This window comes from Scyliorhinus torazame, chromosome 13 (assembly GCF_047496885.1).
Source record: "Scyliorhinus torazame isolate Kashiwa2021f chromosome 13, sScyTor2.1, whole genome shotgun sequence".
NCBI lineage: Eukaryota > Metazoa > Chordata > Chondrichthyes > Carcharhiniformes > Scyliorhinidae > Scyliorhinus > Scyliorhinus torazame.
In genome coordinates, this window is record NC_092719.1 from 71,326,800 (window position 1) to 71,350,754 (window position 23,955).

Below are 23,955 nucleotides of genomic sequence, written 5' to 3' on the forward strand. Positions count from 1 at the left end.
TTAGTGACCACCTTCTTTGGGAATGAAATGGGGAGTCAATGTAAATGTATCTCATTGGAGCCAAATTGTTCTGGGGTGAGAAGCATTATGATGTCAATTATGGAGTGAGTTAAACCTTTGTAATAGAGTCAGTCAATTAATCCAAGAACCAGGCACTTCACAGTCGTGTATTGTTGGCGACTGTTTGACCAGTAAGTTTGACTTAGTAGTGGCACTTGAAGGGGTAGACTTGACACAGGCAGCTGGAATTCCTCCCACTTGTCTCCAGGTGCATGCCAGTATCCTGGTGGGTAGATTGGTCATGGCTGGACAAGTTTTACCTGTACTCTGTGTAGGTAAAGCACATGGTATGAACTGTTTAGACTTGTAGACTTATACACATATGAGAATTTCTAAACTTTGACGGTGCTAATCAGTGCCTAAGCGCTCTGGAAATTGGTAAACAGACAGATATGTTTGAAGAACATAACATCCACCTCTTGAGTTTTACAGTAGCTTGTTTGGGAGACTCTTGACTGACTCAAAAGAAAAGTGACTTGGCTTTGTTGAGTCTGAATGAACAACGCAAAATTTTAGGACATTGAAAAGGTCATTAGAATTTTAGGATATTGAAACGGCCATTATAAACTTTGGTGTTTGACAGTAATTTAAAATTGGTTTTGGATGTCCATTTGAATGTGTCAGTGGGTGTGTCATTTAGTAACTGAATTTGTCACGTTGCCAGTGCCCTTTATGACTCAAACATTATGTCGTTGAGCCATTCGTAATTTTGGGAATTAATTCAGATCCAGTTTCTTACCAGTAAATCGTGACTTTTTACCATGGACATTTTGTTTTGATTAACATCAAATCTTCAGGCATGATTAGTAGGGTTAGGTCTGTCACTGTATAACGCTGGCATAAACTCGTGGGGACAATTCTGACACTGTATAATGTTGAGGTGCATGATGAACAAACATTCCACATATTTGTCACGCTCCTTACTCATTTCCAAAGAGACTGAATGATCTTAACTTAGAATGACCCCTTTACAATGTGTTTTTTTCTGAAATATGGTGAGTGAAAGTAGAGTTTGTCTTATGCAACAATCAGACACTTTTAGAGGAGAGACTACCTTTAAATTGATATTTTTTAAACAAACAAAGAATTTGGTTTAGAAACAATTTCGAAACAAAATATAGGGTGCGGGATTCTCTGACCCCAGGGCTGGGTCAGAGAATCGCCAGTCCGGGCATGATTCACACGACGACGCCCCGACGCCGGTCCACCGATTCCCCAGTGACCGGAGAATCGGCGCCAATGCCGCCGGCGCGGCGCCGGTCGAGTGGCCCTCCTGGTGATTCTCCACGCAGGATGGGCCGAGTGGCCGCCGAGATAGCCCGAGTCCCGCCGGCGCTGTTCACAGTGGTCTTACCCGGCAGGACCTCGGCGTCCATCCTGCGGGGGGCGCCTGGTGGGGGCGTGGGGGGATCCGACCCCGGGGGGGGGAGCACCACTGTGGCCTGGCCCGCGATCGGGGCCTACCGATTGATGGGCCGGCCTCTCCTGGTGGGGGCCTCTTTTACTCCATGCCGGCCCTGCCGGCAACATGGCAGAGAGCTACAGAGGCCGGCGCGGAGAAGGAAGCTACCGCGCATGCACAAGTTCACGCCGGTCTCAGTGCGCATGCGCAAATTCGTGCGTCCACAGCGCGCATACGTAGATCTGCGGCGCCCGTTCGCCCATTTGACGCTGGTATCAGCTGCTGAAGCTGCGTGAGTCGCTCCAGTGCCGTGCTGGCCCCCTGTTTGGCTCAGGATCGCTGCTCCTGGGTGCCTGTTGCCGCCGTTGGAAAATGCGACGGCGTTTACGACAGCATCAACACTTAGCCTCAGGATCAAAGAATCCCGCCTAGGATTCCTTCCAATTAAAAACTTTGCACATACTTCTGAAGTAAGGATTAGTAACTCTGAATTTTGGTAATTCATACAAAGCAAAACACTTGGAAGACTGTCTCTCAGAATTTGTCACACTGCAAGGTGATCTTTTAATCTCTGCAACTGGAATTTTGTGACTGGAAGAATTAACAAGTTTCATTTTGGCAAGTAAGGGCTAGTCTGTAAAGGATGAAAGGGAACTGAGCACTGGAATTCATGTCTGGCCAGAGTGTAAGGACCCTCTTTTAAATCCTTGTCAGATCCTGGTTTCCCTTTTTAATTCCTGTCTTGCTGGCTGCTTTTAAACAATAGACTTTTGCCCCCCCCCCCCCCTCCCCCCCCAAACTGACCCAAGGGTATTCCCTGCCATGCAGTGTGCTGTGTCGAAGGGTCCAGTGCAGCCAAATGGCTCTTCTGGAATTCCAGGTCTGTTCGATTCTTGATTGTTAGTGATGGAGACTTTCAGAAGCTTTGGCTTTCAGTCTCTGCGTAGACCTAGAAAGCAGCACACACCAAGACTGGATTCTCTCTATCACTTCTCTGCCTGGTGATTTTAAATGCTTCCAGCCAGCCTGTGAAAGTTTCTCTGGAAGCTAAAGCAGATCTCTCCCAGCTGGGGACTGGTGACTATATATATATCCCTCTTTCTGAACAACCTGGAAGCTGTTTGCAAGTAGTCATTTCTCTTCCAGTTAGGCAACAGTGAGGCCAGAGCTCTGAATTCTCTCTCACCTGTTGGATTCTTCCTGAGGGTTCAGGATAAAAAGAGGGGCTGTTTGAAAACCCATTTAAAACCCTCATGTTGAGAACTGTAGATTTAGCTCAGTGAGGCTGATCGCCCATCTGGTGGACGCAAGTTAGAATTGCACCGAACTGAGGGGAATCGTCAGTGTGAAAGCCCATGTAAGTGGAAGTGAGGGTGACTCCAGAGGAGGTCTTACAGCCTGAGAGTTCTAACTGAAGGCAGATCATAAATGATCCTAACCAACCGATGGTTTGCAACATCTCATGTTGGGGGAAGATCATCACGTACAAAGACCACAACCTCAACAACGAAGAAATACATCTTTCATTCACAATTTAACAATTTAATCCCTGCTAGTTGAGCCATTCCTCCTTCTCTCTCTCTTCCCGCCACCCCCCCCCCCACTCCCCCCAACTGTGTATCTGCCTTGTGTGTGTCTGGGTGGAGAGTGGGATGGGGTTCGGGGAATAATTAGGTTAGCAAACCGTTGTTCTATGTTTTTTGCCATTACATGTTTATCTCTTCTCTTGTTGGAAATAAATAGTTCTTTTGTATTTTACTTACAAATCTCATGCCCGTAAGTAATTGGAGCATTCGAGAGCCAAATTTGAATATTTTCTTACTGTTTTTCTTGTATGAAAAATTAAATATTTGGTGTCGTTGAAATTTTTGTATCGTTAAATAAAATTTCAACAGCCAAATCACTGGATAACACTTGCGCTGAAATATTTTTTTCAATAATTTACTTTGAGATGAAAACAGAAGTGCTTAAAGTCCTTGGACAAGATTTTGTTCCCAGGACTGGAGTTCCTCTCACCGGTTGGAGAACAGTCGGAAGCCCCACATCGCTTCTTTGGGATCGGCCCAGTGTTATTTAAGAACTGTCCAACATTGTGCCCTCCACTGGATTTAGCTCCCCAAGAGCTCCCATCCAGAAGACCACAAGACATAGGGGCAGAATTAAGCCATTCGGTCCATCGAGTCTGCTCTGCCATTCGGTCCATCGAGTCTGCTCTGCCATTCGGTCGTTGCAGATATGTTTCTCATCCCCATTCTCTTGCCTTCTCCTCCTAACCCCTGATACTCTTATTAATCAAGAACCTATCCATCTCTGTCATAAAGACACTCGGTGACTTGGCCTCCACAGCCTTCTGCGGCAATGAATTCCACAGATTCACCAACCTCTGGCTGAAGCAATTCCTCCTCATCTCTGTTTTAAAGGATCATCCAGTCAGTCAGAAGCCATTCTTGGTGGCGCCACTGGGAATTGAGGTGCTACCAGTAATGCTCCAAGAGGAGGTGTGAATGGCAGTATCATGAATAGTTGCCATCCAAAAGCAAGCAAAACAAACAGAGAAAAAAATAAAAGCTGCAAAGAAAAAGAAAGCAAAATGGAGCAGAGGTCACAATCTAAAATTGTTGAACTCAATGTTGAGACCAGAGGGCTGGAAAGTGCTCAGCTGGAAGATTAGGTACTGTTTCACAAGCTGGTGTTGAGCTTTATTGGAAGAGTGCAGGAAACCAAGGACAGAAAGGTAGGAGTACGGTGGTGATTTAAAATGACAAATTACTAGGTCAGGGTTCACACTTGTGTGGACGGAAGTGTTTCTCAAAGTGGTCACTGTCACCTGATCTGCATTTGGTAGAAGAGACCAGTGTAGAAGAGACCACATTGTGCAAAATTAATACAGGATAATTAAATTGAAACATGTACAAGTAGATTGCTGTTTTATCTGGAAGTAGTGGTTGGGACGTTGAATGGTGAGAAGGAAAAAGGGAAAAAGGCAGGTGTTGGATATCCTGCCCTTGAGTGAAAAGTTGCAAAGAGAATGGGAGGGGGTGTTGGGTGTGTCTGAGGAGTGGACCACGGTATCAGAGAGCAAACGGTTCCTTGGACTTATATAGTGAGATGGAGAAGTCATGGAAGGGAAAAATATCTGAGACAGACCAATTGAAGGCAAGAGAAGAGTGGAAATTGGAAGCTAAGTTGATAACACCTTCCAATTAAGGATGAGGGCAGGAGGTAGCACTGATATAGTCATCAATGTATCAGAAAGAGGGATGAGGTTGGGGGCCCCGAGCAAAACTAGAACAAAAAATGTTTCACATATCCCACAAAAAGGTAGGCATAGCTAGGGCCCATGTGGTATTAATATCAACATATTTTATTCAGAGGGGGTATTGGAATTGTATGCAAAGTTGCTCAAAGTGAGAAAAAGTTTAGTTTGACAGAGGAAGCTCGTCAAGTATGGGGATGGGTTGACTTCAAGAAAGATGCAAAAGGTTCTCACACTCTCCTGGTCGAAGATGGTTGTATAGAAGGATTGGATGTCCATGGTGAAAACGAGACTGTTGGGGCCTGGAAGCTGGAAACCTTTGAAGTGATCAAGGGCATTAGAAGAGTCAAGTATGTATGTTGGGAAGAGACTGGGCATGGGAAGAAGAGACACGATAGGAAGAAATCAGTTCATTTGGACAGGAACAGGCTGAAATGATTGGTCTACCAGGGCAATCCTGTTTGTGGGACTTGGTCAAAGCAGGAAGAGCTTAAAGTAGAGATGGCAAAATGCTATTTAATCCAAAAAATTATGTTCCCTCCATGGATCTCATTCAATAAATGTGGAGATGCACTGACTATGCAACAGTACTAAGCCAAATGCTATCTGAAAGAAAATGTTTAACAAATTGCTGCCTTTGGTGACGGCGACTATATATTTCTCTTGAGATAATTCCTTCCCTGGAACATCCCTTCACCAATTTAGCCCTAAGTTAGCCACAGTCAAATGTAACCTGATACCACTGGCCTCTTTATAGTGATCCAAATATAGTTACTTCAATTACTGAAATATTTTGGATTTTCACAATTTACAACTGTTTGGACACAATTGGGAGAAAGCCAAAAAACTACTCGGATTGCGCATAGTTACAAAGAACAAGTAACACTTATCATAAAATGCCTTTCGGGACTGCACAAATATCTCCTTAAACCCAATTTGAAATGTTGGAACTCTCAAATCAGCTGCAGAAATAGTTTGATTTGCATTGTTGCATTCCAGATATTGTTTATGTTAGCCAGTCTGTAAAAGGTCTGAGAAAAACATATTGACAATTTTATAAGGACTGTAGTGTAATTCACATCAATTAGTGCACATAATATTGAACTGCTCTATGGGTTTTTACTTATTGTTTATGTGAAGTAAGGTAAGACCATAAGAGATAGGAGCAGAATTAGACCACTCGGCCCATCGAGTCTGCTCCGCCATTCAATCATGGCTGATATTTTCTCATCCCATTCTTCTGCCTTCTTTCTCCCCATAACCTCTGATCCCCTTAAGATCTTAAACAAGAGTTAAATTTAGCTGACCAGACAGTGTAAACGTCCCAATTGTGATTTCTTCAGATTTGTTTTGTTGAATCCAGGTATGAAATCTCTCTATCTCCTTCCTCTCCCATCCCTTTTTTATGGATCTTCTGCCTCCTACATGATAGATTTATGCATATTCTGCTGTCACGCTTATTTTGATAAGCTGCTGGGAAGCTTTACAGACAAGGTAGCAAAGTAGCTTTCCAATCAGCATCAACTTTCTCCCTCTGCAAGTAATGTTTTTAACTTTCTTTCACTTAAGCTATTATATATAATCACAATAGTTGTATTCTCTCTTTAACTTGTTCTTGATATCCTCCTGCTGAGACTTGATAGATCATCCAAGCAGCTTTAGCTGCATCGTGGAGCACACTGTCATATCATAACATGGGCAATCGCCTCCACTAAAGTGTGCGCCTGTGAAAATAGAAATTGGTTTTGGTCTTATGCTTGTGATTAAATTTCACTTAACAGTTAGTTTATTAATATAGGGACAATTCATTGGGTGTTTTATTTTTTATTTTTTTAACAAACAATTTTATTGAGGTATTTTAGGCATCTAGAAAAAGTGACATTGTACAGTACAAAAAAAAAGAAGTCAAGACACAAATTAAACATAGTGCAAACCACGGCCCTGTTCACGCAAGGACCTGCCTCAATATCCCCCTACTCTACTCTACTCTACCCTAGCCCCCACCCCCCACACCCCCTGCTGACGCTTACTCCTCTGCGAAGAAGTCAATAAATGGCTGCCACCTTCTGGCGAACCTTAGTAGCAAACCTCTCAAGGCGAACTTGACTTTCTCTAGGCCAAGAAAGCTCGCCATGTCCGATAGCCATACCTCAGCCCTCAGGGGCTTTGAGTCCCTCCATGCTAACAGTATTCGTCGCCAGGCTACCAGGGAAGCAAAGTCCAGAACGTCGGCCTCTCTCTCTTCCTGGACTCCCGGGTCCTCCGAAACCCCAAAGATTGCCACCTCAGGGCTCATTACCACCCCAGTTTTCAATACCCGGGACATGACATCTGCGAGTCCCTGCCAATACCCCCTGAGTTTAGGGCATGGCCAGAACATGTGTACATGGTTAGCCGGCCCTCCGGCGCATCTAGCACACTTGTCCTCCAGCCCGAAGAATTTGCTCATCTGGGCCACTGTCATGTGGGCCTGGTGCACGACCTTAAACTGGATCAGGCTGAGCCTGGCACATGTTGCGGTCATGTTTACTCTGCTCAGGGCTTCTGCCCAGACACCATCCTCCATCTCCCCCCGAGCACCTCTTCCCACTTAAGCTTCAGGTCCTCGGTCTGCGTATCCTCAGGTCCCATTAGTTCCTTGTAGGCGTCTGAGACGCTACCCTCTCCCACCTCTCCCCTAGAAACTACCCTGTCCTGCCTCGCCTTCGGCGGGAGACGTGGGAAGGACGGCACCAGTCTGCGTACAAAATCCCACACCTGTACGTATCTAAAGTCGGTCCCTCTCGCCAGCCCAAACCTCTCCTCCAGCGCCCTCATGCTCGGAAAGCTCCCTTCCAGGAACAGAACCCCCATCCTCACAATCCCCACTCTCTCCACAGTCGATACCCCCCCCCCATCCATGTTCCCCGGGGCAAATCGGTGGTTGTCGCAGATTAGGGTCCACACCGTTGCTCTTGCCTCCCCTACATGCCTCCTCCACTGGCCCCAGATCCGAAGAGCCACCACCACTATCGGGCTGGTGGAGTACCGTGCCGGCGGATGCGCCGTGACCAGGGCTGCTAAGCTAGTGCCCCTGCACGAAGCAGCCTCCATCCTCTCCCAAACCGACCCCGCACCCACCATCCATTTCCTTATCATCGCTATGTTGGCCGCCCAGTAATAGTTGCTGATGTTCAGCAACGCCAGCCCCCTTTCTCCTCTGTTCCTTTCAAGCATCACCCTCTTCACCCGCGGGGACTTCCCCGCCCATACAAATCCCAGAATAATTTTATTCAGCCTCTTAAAGAAGGGCCGCGGGATAAAGATGGGGAGTGACTGAAAAACAAACAAGAACCGCGGGAGAATCGTCATCTTAACAGTCTGCACCCTCCCCGTCAGTGACAGCGGGAGCGCATCCCACCTCCGGACCTCCTCCCTCACTCGTTCCACCAGTCGGGACAGGTTGAGCTTACACAACTTGCCCCAGTCCCGTGCCACCTGAATCCCCAAATATCGGAAACTCTCCCCCACTAGCCTGAACGGCAACCCCTTCAGCCTACTCTCCTGCCCCCTCGCCTGAATTACAAACAACTCGCTCTTAACCATGTTCAGTTTGTATCCAGAGAACCAGCCAAATTCCCTCAGGGTTGCCATGATACCGCCCATCCCCACCATTGGGTCCGATACATATAACAGCAGATCGTCTGCGTATAACGAGACTCTATGTTCCACTCCCCCCCCCCCCCCCCCCTCCCCGGACCAGCCCTTTCGAGCCCCGAGAAGCTCTCAGTGCAATTGCCAGCGGCTCTATGGCCAGCACAAACAGCAGTGGGGAGAGAGGGCAGCCCTGTCTTGTCCCACGGTGCAGTCTAAAGTAGTCCGATGTCGTCCTGTTCATCCTTACACTCGGCTCCGGGGCCTGATACAATAGCCTAACCCAGTCAATGAACCCCCGCCCCCCCCCCCGAACCCGAACCGTCCTAGTACCTCCCACAGATACTCCCACTCGACCCGGTCAAAAGCCTTTTCGGCATCCATGGCTACCACTATCTCTACCTCCCTACTCTCCGGGGACATCATAATCACGTTGAGCAGCCTTCTTAGGTTGGCCACCAGCTGCCTCCCCTTTACAAACCCGGGTTGGTCCTCCACAATTGGGGCAGCACGGTAGCATTGTGGATAGCACAATTGCTTCACAGCTCCAGGGTCGCAGGTTCGATTCCGGCTTGAGTCACTGTCTGTGCGGAGTCTGCACATCCTCCCCGTGTGTGCGTGGGTTTCCTCCGGGTGCTCCGTTTTCCTCCCACAGTCCAAAGATGTGCAGGTTAGGTGGATTGGCCATGATAAATTGCCCTCAGTGTCCAAAATTGCACTTAGTGTTGGGTGGGGTTACTGGGTTATGGGGATAGGGTGGAGGTGTTGACCTTTGGTAGGGTGCTCTTTCCAAGAGCCGGTGCAGACTCGATGAGCTGAATGGCCTCCTTCTGCACTGTAAATTCTATGATAACCTATGATAATTACATCCGGTACACAGTCCTCAATTCTAGTCGCCAAGATCTTGGCCAGTAACTTGGCATCTACGTTGATCAAAGAGATCGGCCTGTATGTCCCACAAGCCTCCGGGTCCTTATCCCGTTTCAGAATGAGCGAGATGGTGGCCTGCGACATCGTCGGGGGTAAACGCCCTCTGTCTCTTGCCTCGTTAAAGACTCTGACCAACACCGGCCCCACTATCCTAGCAAACTTTTTGTAAAACTCCACCGGATACCCGTCCGGCCCGGGGCTTTACCCGACTGCATGACCTTCAGGCCCCCCAATACCTCGCACCGCCGCCGAGACTTCTCCAGTATCGTTCACCTGCAAGTAATTCTGCATGCATTTCCTCAGCCTCTCACACACCGCCTCGTCCGCGAGTAATCCAACTTCCTTACAAAACTGCAGGTCTACCCAGTGCGGAGCATTGTCCGATATGGCAATTGCCGAATATTCTGCCCCCACCATTCCGGCCAGCAGGTCCCTACTCACAACAAAGTAGTCAATTCGGGAATACACCTTGTGGACGTGGGAGTAGTTCGAGAACTCCCTCGCAGTCGGCCGGCTAAATCTCCACGGATCTGCTCCCCCTGTTTGCTCCATGAACCTTCTCAGTTCCTTTGCCACCGCTGGCAACCTGCCCGTTCTTGACATGACAGATCCAGGCTCAGGTCCAGGACTGTATTAAAGTCCCCGCCCATGATCAACTTACGCGAGTCCAAGTCAGGGATCTTCCCTAGCATCCTCCTAATAAAATCCACATCATCCCAATTCGGGGCATACACACTGACCAGGACTACTCTCACCCCTTCGAGCTTACCCCTCACCATAACGAACCTGCCACCCCAATCCCGACTGTGCCCTCCGCCTCAAATCGTACCCTTTTATTAATCAGGATCGCAATCTCCCTCATCTTAGAATCAAGCCCCGAATGAAAGACCTGACTGACTCAGCCCTTCCTTAACCTAACCTGGTCTGCCACTTTCAGGTGCGTCTCCTGCAACAAGACTATGTCCGCCTTCAGAACCCGCAGATGCGCAAACACACGTGCCCTCTTCACTGGCCTATTTAACCCTCTAACATTCCAGGTGATCAGCCTGGTTGGGGGGCACTTCGCCCTCCCCTTTGCCGATCAGCCATCCCCTTTCCTTGGCCAGCCCCGCAGCCATGTGTCACGCTTCATCTGGCCCGCCCCCTGGACGGCTCCACCCATGACCTTCTCACTGTTGCCAAGCCCAGTTTCCATCCCCGTCAGCAGAACGACCCCCTCCCCCACCTGGCAACACCATCGTATCACCTAACCCCTGCTCTAATCTAACTATATGCGCACACACCCACCTCGGCTTCCGTTGACTAGCCCCACTCAGCTAGCCTGGGGCTCCCAGCCTCGGCGCCAGCGCGTCTCCCACCCATTGTTCCCAGTCACCCCTCCCCCGACCCATCCATACCACTTCCCCAGATCAGCCCTACTTAAGCAAACACTCTATACAAGTCATAAACAACCCCCACAATAGCACAATTCAAGTTAAACAAGAAAAAAAAGAAATAAGAAATAACAGGCACTCTCAGTCCTTCCCATACAGACACAGAAAAAGATTGCACAAAGTTCCCCTGAAGCATCCATTTTAACCCAACCCTTTTAACTGATTTCTTTATTGTTTTCCCCCCAGCCAAACTCCAACTAATCAAAGAGCCCAAACAGGAAACATTCAGGTAAACCACGCAAAAAGCACGCAACAAAAAAACCACATCCCTACCACCTTCCAACACCCTAAAAAGGTCGAAAAAAAAAACGACAAAAACGGACCCAAACATGCAGGCACTTTTCAAAATGGGAGAGACACCACATATACTCAAAATTTCTAACCTGAGTCCAAACGTCCTCAGTTCAGGGCCAGCCCTTGCTTCTTAACGAAGTCCATCGCCTCTTCGTGTTCCTCAAAATAGTGGTGCTGACCCTCATACGTAACCCACTGTCGCGCCGGAAAAAGCAGCCCCAATTTCACCTTGTTTTTATACAGTATCTCCTTCACCTGCCTGTAGCCTCCCCTCCTCCTGGCCACCTCAGCGCTCAAATCTTGGTACACACGCAGGGTGGTATTGTCCAAATACAGCTTTGTGTGCTCTTTGCCCATTGCAGCACCCGTTCCTTGTCCAGGTACCTGTGAAAGCGTACCACCATCACTCGTGGGGCACACCCTCATTCCGGCTGCCTCACCTGCACTCTGTGTGTCCTATCCACCACTGGCGGGTGCGGGATCACCTCGTTCCCCAGCAACTTCTGAAACATACCATCCACATACGCAGCAGCATCTAACCCCTCTGCCCCCTCCGGGAGGCCCACAATTCTCACATTCTGCCGACAAGGTCTGTTGTCCAGGTCCTCCAGCCTTTCCAGAAGCACTTATTGCTGGTCCCTCAGCCTCTGAATCTCCACATCCGCCACCGTTAGAAAGTCAGCCTGCTCCTCCACTGACTTCTCCAACTGCTGGAGCTTCTCAGCCTGATCATCCAGCCTTTTTTCCATCCGGTCAATCGACTTCTGTAGTGGCTCCAAGTTGTCACGCTTCAGAGCTAAAAAGCCCTCCTGCATAGTCTGCAGCAGCTGCTCCATTGTGGGCTGGGCTGTCGGCGCCTTGCTCTGAACATCAGCCATGCTGGTCTCTCTCACAGCCTCCACTGTGCCTTTACTCAACCACTTCTTCTGCTGTTTACGGTCCCACCGGCTTCTTAGGTCCATACAATTCTGTATGGGTCCTGTGCCTAAGTACTATTGCTTTCCAGTTCTGCGCTCAAAAGCTTAAAAAAATCGGGGGGGAAGGTCCAAAACTCTGACCAAAACGGGAGCCACCAAATGTGCGATCTACTCCCTCATAGACGCCACCGGAAGTCCTCATTGGGTGTTTTATGATAAATAATTCTTATTTTAGGTTTACTTTGGAAGCTAAATTTCACTAGTTCATGTTTAAGTTTAGTTTTATTAAAAGTACATAATTTAGGGTATGATTTTGAAAGTTTAGTAAGTTTGGGTGAATGATTTTTAATCATTATTGGGATGTGGCACTTACAGCCCTCAAGTTGCGATGGGAAAGTGGTGATTGACCTCCTCACAGTTTTATATAATTGCACGTTTGCGAGGCCAGATCAGAAGGTTGTTAAGAATTTGTTGCATTGACGTAGGACTTGGAATAGGTCTGACCAGATTAGGGCAGTGGCTTTCCTTCCATAAAGGACTTAGTGAGCCAGCTGGGCTTTTGCAGAAATTTGACAACTTCGTGATCATTTTTAAAGCTTTTTATTTCTCGGTTTTTAAAGCTGAATTCAGATTCCCAAACTGCTATGGTGGAATTCGCTGTATTATTTCCAGGCCATTGGATTCTTTGTTTTTTAATGTTCACACCATTCTAAAAGTTGTTGCTTATTTCAGCTTCATAGAAGCAAAACTGCTGAAAGTAATATCAAAGAGTTGGAAGCTGCTCTTCGAAATGATAATTGTGGTCAACATCGAGAGACTGCAGCAGAGGAAATTGCTCGTTTAAAAGAAGGGAACGTTGAACCGAATCAGGAAAAGTTGGAAAGCAGAAAAGATGTGAGTACAGATCATTTTGTAGTCCATATTTGGCCCTGTCACCATCACTTTATATCCTCTGCAGGCTGTGACCCAAGTTCAAGTATGTCTCAAATTGTGTACTTTTGGACATGCCATTGTTGGAAGGGTAGAAAAGCATCTTAGATTAATTAGAATGTTAATAGGATTGAAAATATATAGTTATGAAGAGGAACTTGAGAAGTTTGTGGCTTTTTCCACTGGAATGAAGATATTTAAGGGGTGACCTTGTGAAGGCCTACACACGTTTGAAGGGTTATGAAGAGGTAATTAGTGATAAATTGTTTTGCCTGATAGACAAATTGATAGAGTGCAATTGCAAGATAATTACATTCCGCATCTTAAAATGAGACTTATGTAAATAAATGTTCATGAGGCCCGTGGCTTTATTTCAGACCATTCTTGATCCTGGGCGTTCACTTTACGAGGTGCTCATTTCCTTTCATTTTCTCTATTACCTAACCTGTATTCTGACACAGCACAAAAACTCTCCACCACTTCACATTGCCGCTGTGTAATTCATGGACCTTTGACAAATAGTAAACCTTTAACACATTTGTGCCATCCTTAAAGCTACCACCTTGCTTTTGCAATTCCACAGTTCTCAGACCAAGTGCTCATGTCTGAAACGTTCAATGAAACGGAGTCTAAAATTCTGAGCCCTGAAAAATCTGTGGATAAACAGATGGATCTTGATGGAATGAAATTCAAAAGCAGGTATGTATGTACTTGCTTGTTAGGTATAAAATGAGACAAAAATAGAATATATTTTTATCTATTTAATGTGAGTATTTCTTACTGAATTGCATGAATATATGCAGCAGTCAAACTGTGTGGCAGTTCTCCATGCAGTGAATTTAGTTTTAGCTGCTCTAAGATGCTCAGTGAGGTTTACCACCTGCCACAATGTGGGCTGCAGGCCAATCCACCTTCAATTGACTGAGGCTTGAGAACAGATTGTCTGCACGCCCTTTCGACTGGAGTGCAGTGCTCCATGGTGGGAGAATAAAGATGAGGAAAGATTAGCAGGGTGATATATATGTATATTTTTCTTTTATCCAAAGTTGTCAAAATATTCAACAGAGAACTTAACTTCAACATTTATTTCAATATTACTAGTGCATTTTGTTCCACCTTCAGCACACATTAGTTCAAGTGACTTTGGTCAAAATTGAGAATTCTAAACCACAGCAATAGAGAACGTTAGTTAAGAAGCCATTAAAAACTCGGTAACTACACTTCAAAAGTATGTAATTGGACAGAGTGTTTTGGAACATCTTGAGGTCATGAAAGATGCTTTATAAATGCAAGTCCTTTCCTTTAAAATTGAGATTAATACACATTTAATTGGACTAGTGACTTTACAAGCAGTTGATTTGTAATCATATAGCCCCTTCTCTAAATAAATTACACTAATCTTTAAAGGTGCCGGTGGCAAGGGCAAGCTAATAAGATTATTAAAAAAGTATATTCTGGGCTTTATAAATAGAAGCATTGACTACAAGAGCAAGGATGTTATGTTAAAATTTGTAAAATACTTGTTGAGCCTCAGCTGTGATATGCCCAGATCTAGACATTAGGAGGAATGTTGAGGCCTTAAACAGGTGCTAAGAGATTAAATATAATTATACAAGGAATAAAGGACTTCAGTTATGTGGATAAACTGGACAAACCGGGATTGTTCTTCTTATAGCAAAGATTATGGGAAGATTTAAGCGAGGTGTTCCTTACTGCAAAGGTTTTTAATAAAACAAATATGGAGGAACTGTATCAACTAGCATGTGGATTAATGGCCAGCAGGCACAGATTTAAGCTAGCTGTCAAAATAATCAGAGAGCAAATGAGAATTCTTTTTACGCAACGTGATATTTTCATCTGGAATTCACTGCCTGAAAGCTGATTCATTCATCACTTCCAAAAAGAAATTGAATATATATACTGCCTCACAGCACCAGTGATCCAGGTTCAATTCCAGTCTTTGGTGACTGTGTGGAGTTCGCATGTTCTCCCCGTGTCTGCATGGGTTTTCTCCGGGTGCATGCTAAATTGCCCCTTAGTGTCCCCAGATGTGAAGGTTAGGAGTTACGAGGAGTGGGCCTAGGTGGGGTGCTCTTTCAAAGGATCGGGGAAGATACGATGGGCCGAATGGCCTTTTTCTGTGATATATTTTAAAAGGAGACCATTGCAAGGTTATGGAGATAGAGCAAGAGAATAGGACTAATTTGATAGTTCTTTCAAAAAGCCAATTCAAAAATAATGGGCCGAATGGTCTTCTTTTCTGGAGTACATGATTTTTTGGGGTTGATTTGTGAGTCAAGATCAATTGTAATGTACTCAGATAAACTTTCCATATTAATAAAATCACTATCTGTCTACTGGAAAGCCCACAAGACATCAAAAAATATCATTTATGGCCACTTATGACTGATGAGTTATTCATGTACAAGTAATTCCATTATAAGAGCCTGTGTTGCAGAGTTTTAAAAGCACAATGCTGCCTAATTTAACATTAATGGAATTTGCAACGAGCAGTGGATTAAAATGTTGTCTCATTGATTAATTAGCACTTCTATGCAGATATGTGCAGAACTTTATATCCCAATGTTACTCTTTTCTGAATGTTTCTTGACAACGTATTTTATTTTTGCAATCCAGTATTATGAACATGTTCGTTGTTGAATAACTTTTGTAAAATATTCTTGACTTTGAATTTAATGCTTTTGTTATAAAATAAAAATGAGTTTCGCTTTAATTCAAGGACTTATCGTAAATTTACTAAAATGCTGCAATGCTGTGTTTCACAACTGACGAATTGCTTTGTCAGTCATCCACACTTTCAGTATCTAAATGCAATTTTTCAAGTTGGCAAAAAATCTTCTTTATCAATTTCTTTGAACTGCAATTATGTTTTCTCCTAACTAGATCTTCTTTTCTATAGTGTGCAGACTGTGGCCCCCATTGTGAACCACAAAACCAATATCAGGGCTGATGAGGAAAATGCTCAGGAAGGAATGAAAATGATTAATATCTCCAATGAACTAGCTGCAGATGCACCAAGAAGAAGCAAGCTTGTAGCAGGCAGGTTAAACTTACGTTTTGAGTCAATAAAAGTATTACACTAGATCAATGTACAGTGATAGAAAAAGTTTCAGTTTTATTCTTAATTCTTGACAGTATGGTTCTCTAGGGTTTGTGATTTTATTGTACTGAAGGCACTTATGAAAGATAATAAACAGGAAGTAGCAAATTAAGTCTTTTGCTCAACAACTATATTTTAATTTATCTTTCTCCTCGTATTAGATTATTTTATTGAGTTCAGTTCATACAAGTTCAGACTGCAAATAGACTTTCATACTTAACACTTTTACTGCATTAGGACACCAGGGCTCTGTTTCTGGTTGCTTTGTGGTTTTAGCATATATGACAATCTGAATGACCTAAATATATGTAGGTCTGCGGTGCTATTGTGCAGGAAATGCCACAAAAAGACCCAATGAATTATACTCCAGTTCATTTCTCTAGTTTGTACAATTTATTCAACAGTTAGTGTGATGGTGGGTTAAAGTCTATTGGGCGGGATTCTGCATCCAGTGACGGCAGAATCGCGACACGCGATTGGGCGGAGAAAGGCGCCTGAGCGGTCGTGGCCGGCGTCCAACGGAATGCCATGCCCCAATGCCTCGACAGTGAAGTCAATGCACTCTATTCCACACATACAGTAAACGCCGTTGGCATATCACTAATGGACCCGACCTGGTATTCTCCGGTGCATCTGAAATACTCCATCTTTGCCAGGGGGAATTACCGCCGGCAAAGTGTCGGTCGGGGTGGGGGGCGACCAGGGGATGGGCCACGAGGTCGGGGTGTCGAGGCACGGACCGCCATTGGTGCAACCTGCAAGGCAGCCATCTTGCTGTGCGCCTCACTGACCGCCCCTGGTTGCGCAAGGTGACACCCACCACTCCACTCCCCCTCCCCCCCCCACACATACACACACACACAACTGGGTGCCACCCAGCAATGTTTTTCATTGGAATCGCTTGTGTTCCACATGGCGCTGGTGCTAGCCCATTAACGGATCATGAATTGCACCGGGACTGGCGCCAAAGTAGTTATGATGGAAGTCCACAAATTCAGCCCCTGCATCAACACCTAGTTTCTGAAATGGAAAATCCCACCGATTATCTTTCCATTCTGACAGCATTATGAGATGTGCTCAGGATGAGAAATGGTCATCCGATCCATAAACTCTCACCTCTCTTCTTACTGGGCAGTACCCATGACCTCATCCTTTCTCTTTATGCATCATGAAACATCCTGCTCTGACTCTGCAGTGGTGATCTGGCAAATACCAACACATTTGTTCCTTTATTTTTTTATAAATGTAAAGTACCCAATTCGTTTTTTTCCAATTAAGGGACAATTTAGCATGGCCAATCCACCTACCCTGTACGTCCTTGGGTTGTGGGGATGAGACCCAAGCAGACACGGAGAATGTGCAAACTCCACATAGACAGTGACCCGGGGCCGGGATTGAACCTGGGACCTCGGCGCCATGAGGCCACACTGCTAACCCACTGCGTCACCATGCCGCCCGCAACACATTTGTTCCTAACCCAAATCACACGTCTTTGTGATATTGTAGTTCTCCTTAAAAAATATATATTTTCTTGAAGGGCTGCAAAAAGCAGCCAGTCACTCCCACTGTCATATTCAGACTGATGTTGCAGAGGTGATTACCCTCTGACAAATAACCATTAAGGTCAGATACAGCACAGGACTGTCACACTCAACTGAACCCCTGATTATGAGAGTACTTTTTCCACTCTGGTCACTAACCTATTCATTTATTTTTCCTGAAACTTTTTTTATTTTATTCCTGGTGTTTATCCTTTTCTTCAGTTTTGGTTTAATCATTCCTGCATATTTTCCCTCTATCTTTTCCACATATTGGGCGCGATTCTAACACCACGTCGTACTGGCGGTGAATCACAGGAGGGGCCCAAATCTGGCTTCGCGCCAAGTGTGAAACCTCATGCGAGTCACACGACTTACAGGGGACTCATTGAAATATGCACGGCCACCTTCACGCCGCATTCACCCGGCACCACCGAAGCCTCAACCGAGCACTGATTAGTACTGGTCTCCCCAAGCGGAGACCAGTCATGATGACCACTCCGGGGTCTCGGAGTCCATTGGGGCCCCCGGGGGATCAGTGGAAGGGCAGTACCCTGGCACTCCCCTGGGCACCCTGGTAGTGCCAACTTGATACTGTCAGGCCACCAAGCTGGCAATGCCAGGTGCCCAGTTGGCACTGCCAGGGTCTCGCCAGTGAGTTCAGCTCCCCACTGCCGAAAGTTTTTCTAGGTATGGGCTAGACCAGGTAGAAACTCCCCAAGGCCCCAAAAAACGATTAATTGTGGGTGAATACTAGTCTGGATCTCATCCAAAATCCCGACAGGCAAACCCGCCCAAAATGACACTTTAGAAATTTCCGGGGTGAATCCCGCCAGTATCTTTGTTATCTCTAATTTATTATCCCCTCAAATTTATTGAATGTTCTGATGAAATTTTCCCATCTCTAATCAAACATGCAAAAGGATAAGGCCATCAAGCTCATCCCCTCCAGACACCATGCAGTCAACATACAACATCAACCCACTTCCCCCACCACCCATGTCAAAGAAGAGAAAAGTCATGAGGCCAATTAAGGAAAATCTTTAAGAAGTTATTCTCAAACTCCAAAGGCAATCAAGCAATCTAGGAAATTACACCATCTCATAACACTAATCCCAGCTACTCCCCTTGTATGAGTTGAGTTATTCTCCACTTCCAGAAACATGTTCAGCAAACCTGTCCGAAAACTGTATTGAGTCCAGGGGCGAAATTCTCCGGTATCGGCACGATATCCGCCGACTGGCGCCCAAAACGGCGCAAATCAGTCGGGCATTGCACCGCCCCAAAGGTGCGGAATGCTCAGCACCTTGGGGGGCCGAGCCCCAACCTTAAGGGGCTAGGTCCACGCCGGATGTATTTCCGCCCCACCAGCTGGCGGGAAAGGCCTTTGGTGCCCCGCCAGCTGGCGCGGAAATGACATCTCCGGGCTGCGCATGCGCGGGAGCGTTAGCGGCCGCTGACGGCATTCTCGCGCATGCGCAGTGGAGGGAGTCTCTTCCGCCTCCGCCATGGTGGAGACCGTGGCGAAGGCGGAAGGGAAAGAGTGCCCCCACGGCACAGGCCCGCCCGCGGATCGGTGGGCCCCGATCGCGGGCCAGGCCACCGTGGGACACCCCCTGGGGCCAGATCGCCCCGCGCACCGCCTTGTCCCGCCGGTAAGGTAGGTGGTTTAATCTACGCCGGCGGGACAGGCATTTTAGCGGCGGGACTTCGGCCCATCCGGGCCGGAGAATCGCGGGGGGGGGCCCGCCAACAGGCGCGGCGCGATTCCCACCCCCGCCGAATCTCCGGTGCCGGAGAATTCGGCAACCGGCGGGGGCGGGATTCACGCCAGCCCCCGGCGATTCTCCGACCCGGCGGGGGTCAGAGAATCTCGCCCCTGATGTAGTACAAGTTTTCTGGAGATAGGCTCGATCCATGAAAATAGATATTGTCTCGGATTTAACCTAACACATTTTTTTAATTTAAAGAATTTCAATTAAAATCCACTTTTCCTTCCCTGTTTTAGTGAAACTAGCCCAAGAGCCTCAAGTCTCTTTCCAGAACTACAATTTCTCATCCTGGGTGGTAGTCAGGTGAATCTATGCTGGGTGTACACTCTGCTGATTTATTGCCCTCTCTACAATAATTGGTGCCTAAAGCTGCATGCAGTGCTCTAACCATGACCTAACTATTGCCTTATACTAGAGGTTTTTAGTCTTGTACTTCTGCCCCTATTTGCGAAAGGCAAAACTGCTATTGATCTATTCAATTCTACATGCCCTAGCACCTTTAAAGAATTTGATATTTGCACTTGCGGTGTCTCCTCTGCTCTACCACACTCCCAAACCTCTTTATATTGGGTTTATATTCAAATTTCTTGTTTTCCTTTTAAAATGTACTTCAACTATTGCATATTATCCTGTATCCAAATGAAATACCACCAGTAGAGCTTCATGCACTATTTCTGTTCTCCCAGACAGTCTCTCTCTCTGGAGTTTTGACCTCTTTATCCACAAGTTAAAACACCATTAATCATCACCTCTCCCACTCAAAGCAGACTACAAAAATTCTGATTTGCCCATCGGGGCACAGTGCAATGGAAGTGCTTCTATACTCTGGCATTCTTGAAATCATATTGGTGATATAAATATTGCCCCCTTATTGTTACAGTGCTTATATAAAAATTCTGTGTCCTGAAATTGGTTACTGTCCTTTTCCACTGTACCACTATTGATTGGAGCTGATAATTAGTCTAATTACATATGTAGGTGACAATGCATTTTAACTTTAATTTGGTTCATACATAGACAGAGATGTTTAATTGAAATACAGCTTAAAATATTTTCTTTTAAGTCCAACTAGTTTAATAGCATTTGGAAATATTGTGTTTAATTTCCTCATTTTCTTTTAAGAAAAATGCCCTTGCTCTTTCAGAAGAGTGCTGATCCCCGCTCCGGCAAGTGGTAGTCCCAACAGTATGTTGTTATGGCCCTTTTCGAGATTCATTCCCATCCTTAGGTCTTAGAAAGACATGCTTACGTTTATTGCAGAACCAAAAAGCAGCTGAAATGTTTTACACCCCAGCTAGTGTTTCAAGTGATTTTTAATTTTACAGTACCCAATTATTTTTTTTCCAATTAAGGGGCAATTTAGCATGGCCAGTCCACCTAACCTGCACATCTTTGAGTTGTGGGGGTGAAACCCACGCAGACATGGGGAGGATGTGCAATCTCCAGTGTCAGTGACCCAGGGCCGGGATTCAAACCCAGGTCATCAGCTCCGCAGTCCCAGTGCTAACCACTGCGCCACATGCCGCCCCAAATGATAGTTCTTATAAAGCCACGTAGTAACGTGGTACAAGAATGGGGGTGAAATAACAGAAGGGAGGGATATTGTGCATTTTGTAAAGCAATCATTAATAATCATGTACAAATATGGCACCCACTACCCTGGTTGTTAGTTGATTACTTACATCGTGCCTTTGAACATCTGGCTTTACACAAATAAAATGCAAGGTTCATCAGGCAGCAAATCTTGAGAATTGTAATTGTGTGGGACCTTGCTGTGCACTAATTAGCTGCTGCATTTCCCGGTAATATTAACAGTGACTACACGTCAAAAATATGTGATTAGCTTTGAAGTTTTTGAGAAATCCTGAAGTCGTATAAATTTATGTTTTTTCTTTAACTTAGCTTGCTGATTGAATTCAGAGATCTTCTAATTAGGCTACTCAATCATCATCATTATAACAAAGCGTTTCCCTCATTTCTGGTCTTCTGTAAGCTCTGAGAAGGCAAGCAGAGCTTATAGAAACCATAAATGAAGGAAATTTAGTTCACTGATTAAAACTCATCATTGCTCTGCAACAGAATAATTAGCATGAATGAATCAGCCTGACCAACTCATTTCAGTTTTGCGTGACTGCTTCAGCAGAATCGCCTTTAAGTGTTGTCACCTTTACAGGAATTGGACACATGGGGATTATTCTGTGCGTTATTACTATGTGATGAATTCATTAATGCTGCTTTGTTTTGTGAGTTTTATAAGCTGCCCTTCCATCCCAGATCAAACCCTTGCATTTCTGAAATTTCCCCATCTTGCCTCATTCACTTACACTGGGTCTCTATTTTGTTTCTTAAGCCATCCACTGTTGGTAGTTGCCAATTCAGCATGTTATGTTATCTGGTTCTCTGACAAGAGAAGTTAAGAGAGTGCAATTAGGAGAGCTATTTCAGCCCCCTTGACATGAATGATAAGTTTTTTTTTAAACAGATGGTACTGGTTACTGTAATTCAACCTTTTCACTTGTACTATGAATGCAAGGATAACCTTTTCTACCACTAGAATTCCCTTCTTGAAGAGGGAAGCATTGGTGAAATGACAAAAGCAGCTAGAAAATGGATAAGATGTATGGGATGGGAAGAAGGCTGCCAGTGACAATGAGCAAGACATGGAATGAGAACCAGCTGTAAGTGGGGAGCAGAAAAAAATTCCCCATTGAGCTGTTGTTACATTCTTCCCTCCCCATCTTTTTCCTTTCCAAAAGGTATATTTGTATTACAGTTTGGCCAACAATGTATTGTTCCATTGTGCCACAATTTGCACTGTTTTATTGCGATATGTAATTTTTCTTCTGAGATTAAGAGTCTTAATTTCCATTTGATCTGTGATGCATCTATTATTGACGTATTTGGCACTGAATGCTGGGCACAACTTTCATTCAAAACATAATCTTTATTAGTGTCACTGATAGGCTTACATTAACACTGCAATGAAGTTACTATTTATGAACTTTAGAAAATTGGTTTTCTCAAACTAAGATACTTTTCCTGTCCCATTCATTGTTAATAATCACACAAATTTGTATTCTCATACAAACAAGGAGCAGGAGTAAGACAGTCTGCTCCACCATTTATGAAGAGAATGGCTGATCTAATAGTCCCTCAAATCTGCATCCCACCTTCCGCAATTACCTATCACACATCCCTTTGCTTGCAAAAAATCTATCCACCTCTGCCTTAAATATATTCAAAGAAACTGCTTCCACCACCTTTTTAGGACGAGAGTTCCAACGACTCATAAACCCAGAGAAAAGATTTTACCTCATCTCCATCTTAAATAGGAGACCCCTTATGTAAAGCCTCAGGCAGGCGACCACTCAGTAGCGATGACCGTAATATAAGTTAGATTTATTTCCTGATATATTTACACCTCCTACTCCCCGAAGGGTCTCCCATGCCTGGCCCACACTTGGGCCTCGGTATTTATGTCCCAGCAGTCTCTGGTTTAAGGAGGTGCCTCCACGCCCTTCATCTGGGTAGATTGTACTCAGGTGAGGCCACACGGACTCTGAGGTTGCAGATCACTCGGCCTCCTGTAGGGTTATAACACCTGGGGCTGGGTTCTCTGCCCCCCCACACCACATTTCTGTTTCACCCTGCCGGCGGGATGCTCCGTTACGCCGGCTGGTCACTGGGGTTTCCCATTGTGGGGCAGCCCCACGCTGTCGGGAAACCCACGGGCTGACGGCAAAATGGAGCATCCAGCCGGCCGAGAATCCAGCCCCTTGTTTTTAACAATGACTCTGAGTTCTGGATTCTCCCATCCTGTCAAGACCCTTCAGGATCTTACACGTTTTAATCAAGTCGCCTCAGTAAGTTAATATGGATGTATCTAATTATTTACTGTTTTAAATTTGTGCCTTGTACCTAATTCAACTTCTTCCATTTCACCCCCCATGGAGAAAAAAACAGCTGATTCAAAAATAAATGTGACAGCACTCAAGTAGTACATTTTTATCCAGCACTGAAACACATTTGTATTAGTACTACATTGTAGAAAGTCAATCTTTAGCTTTCCATTATGCTCATAATTGTCCACCGTTCTATGAATTTATGATTGTTCAGTAATTTTTGCCACTTGAGCTGCAAGTAATTTGCACAGGGAAATTTGAGGTTACTTCTGTTTCTCTGTCCAACTACAGTAAAATTAAAAATTGAAATACAACCTGGAGATCTTAATTTATTTCATCACAGCCTTATATATTCTTGGGGTGCAACTGGCAAATTAAGCATTTTCAAGTCTTGTGACTAAATATAACTTTTTTTTTAAAAATAATGCACAGGCCAATATTGTTTATTTGACATTTAGATTGCATTGTCGGAAAAATGTAACATTAGCCAGGAAAAGTGTTTCTTGCCCTTTTAATTGTTGTCTTAAGTGGTTGTTAGTGTTTTATTTTTAAATTGTGTGCTTATTTTCTCTTGCATTCACTGTTCTTTGCAGAAGAAAGTCTGTCTTCTCCACCTCAGTCCCCAACATCCCCATCACACCCACAGCTCACTGAAGGATCTCACTTTATGTGTGTCTGATGTAAAAAAACGTAAGCTTAATTTATTTCATTAATTTTTGTCAACTTACTATTTATTTTCAATCAATGTGTGAACAATTTTTTTCTCA

General features: G+C 45.1%; 1 protein-coding gene across 12 annotated transcripts in view; it reads left to right on the forward strand.

Moving 5' to 3' along the window:
• plekha5 (pleckstrin homology domain containing, family A member 5) overlaps window positions 1–23,955 on the forward strand; it is a 525,939-nt gene that overhangs the window by 496,653 nt on the left and 5,331 nt on the right. For 11 of the 12 annotated variants that reach the window (XM_072471740.1, XM_072471738.1, XM_072471742.1 and 8 more), the window contains 4 exons: window positions 12,658–12,819; window positions 13,439–13,554; window positions 15,776–15,915; window positions 23,782–23,878. In XM_072471740.1, the coding sequence (XP_072327841.1) occupies window positions 12,658–12,819; window positions 13,439–13,554; window positions 15,776–15,915; window positions 23,782–23,867 (504 nt within the window). In that variant the 3' untranslated portion in view covers window positions 23,868–23,878. The remainder of the gene's footprint in view (window positions 1–12,657; window positions 12,820–13,438; window positions 13,555–15,775; window positions 15,916–23,781; window positions 23,879–23,955) is intronic. The other variant, XM_072471741.1, reaches the window with a different exon arrangement.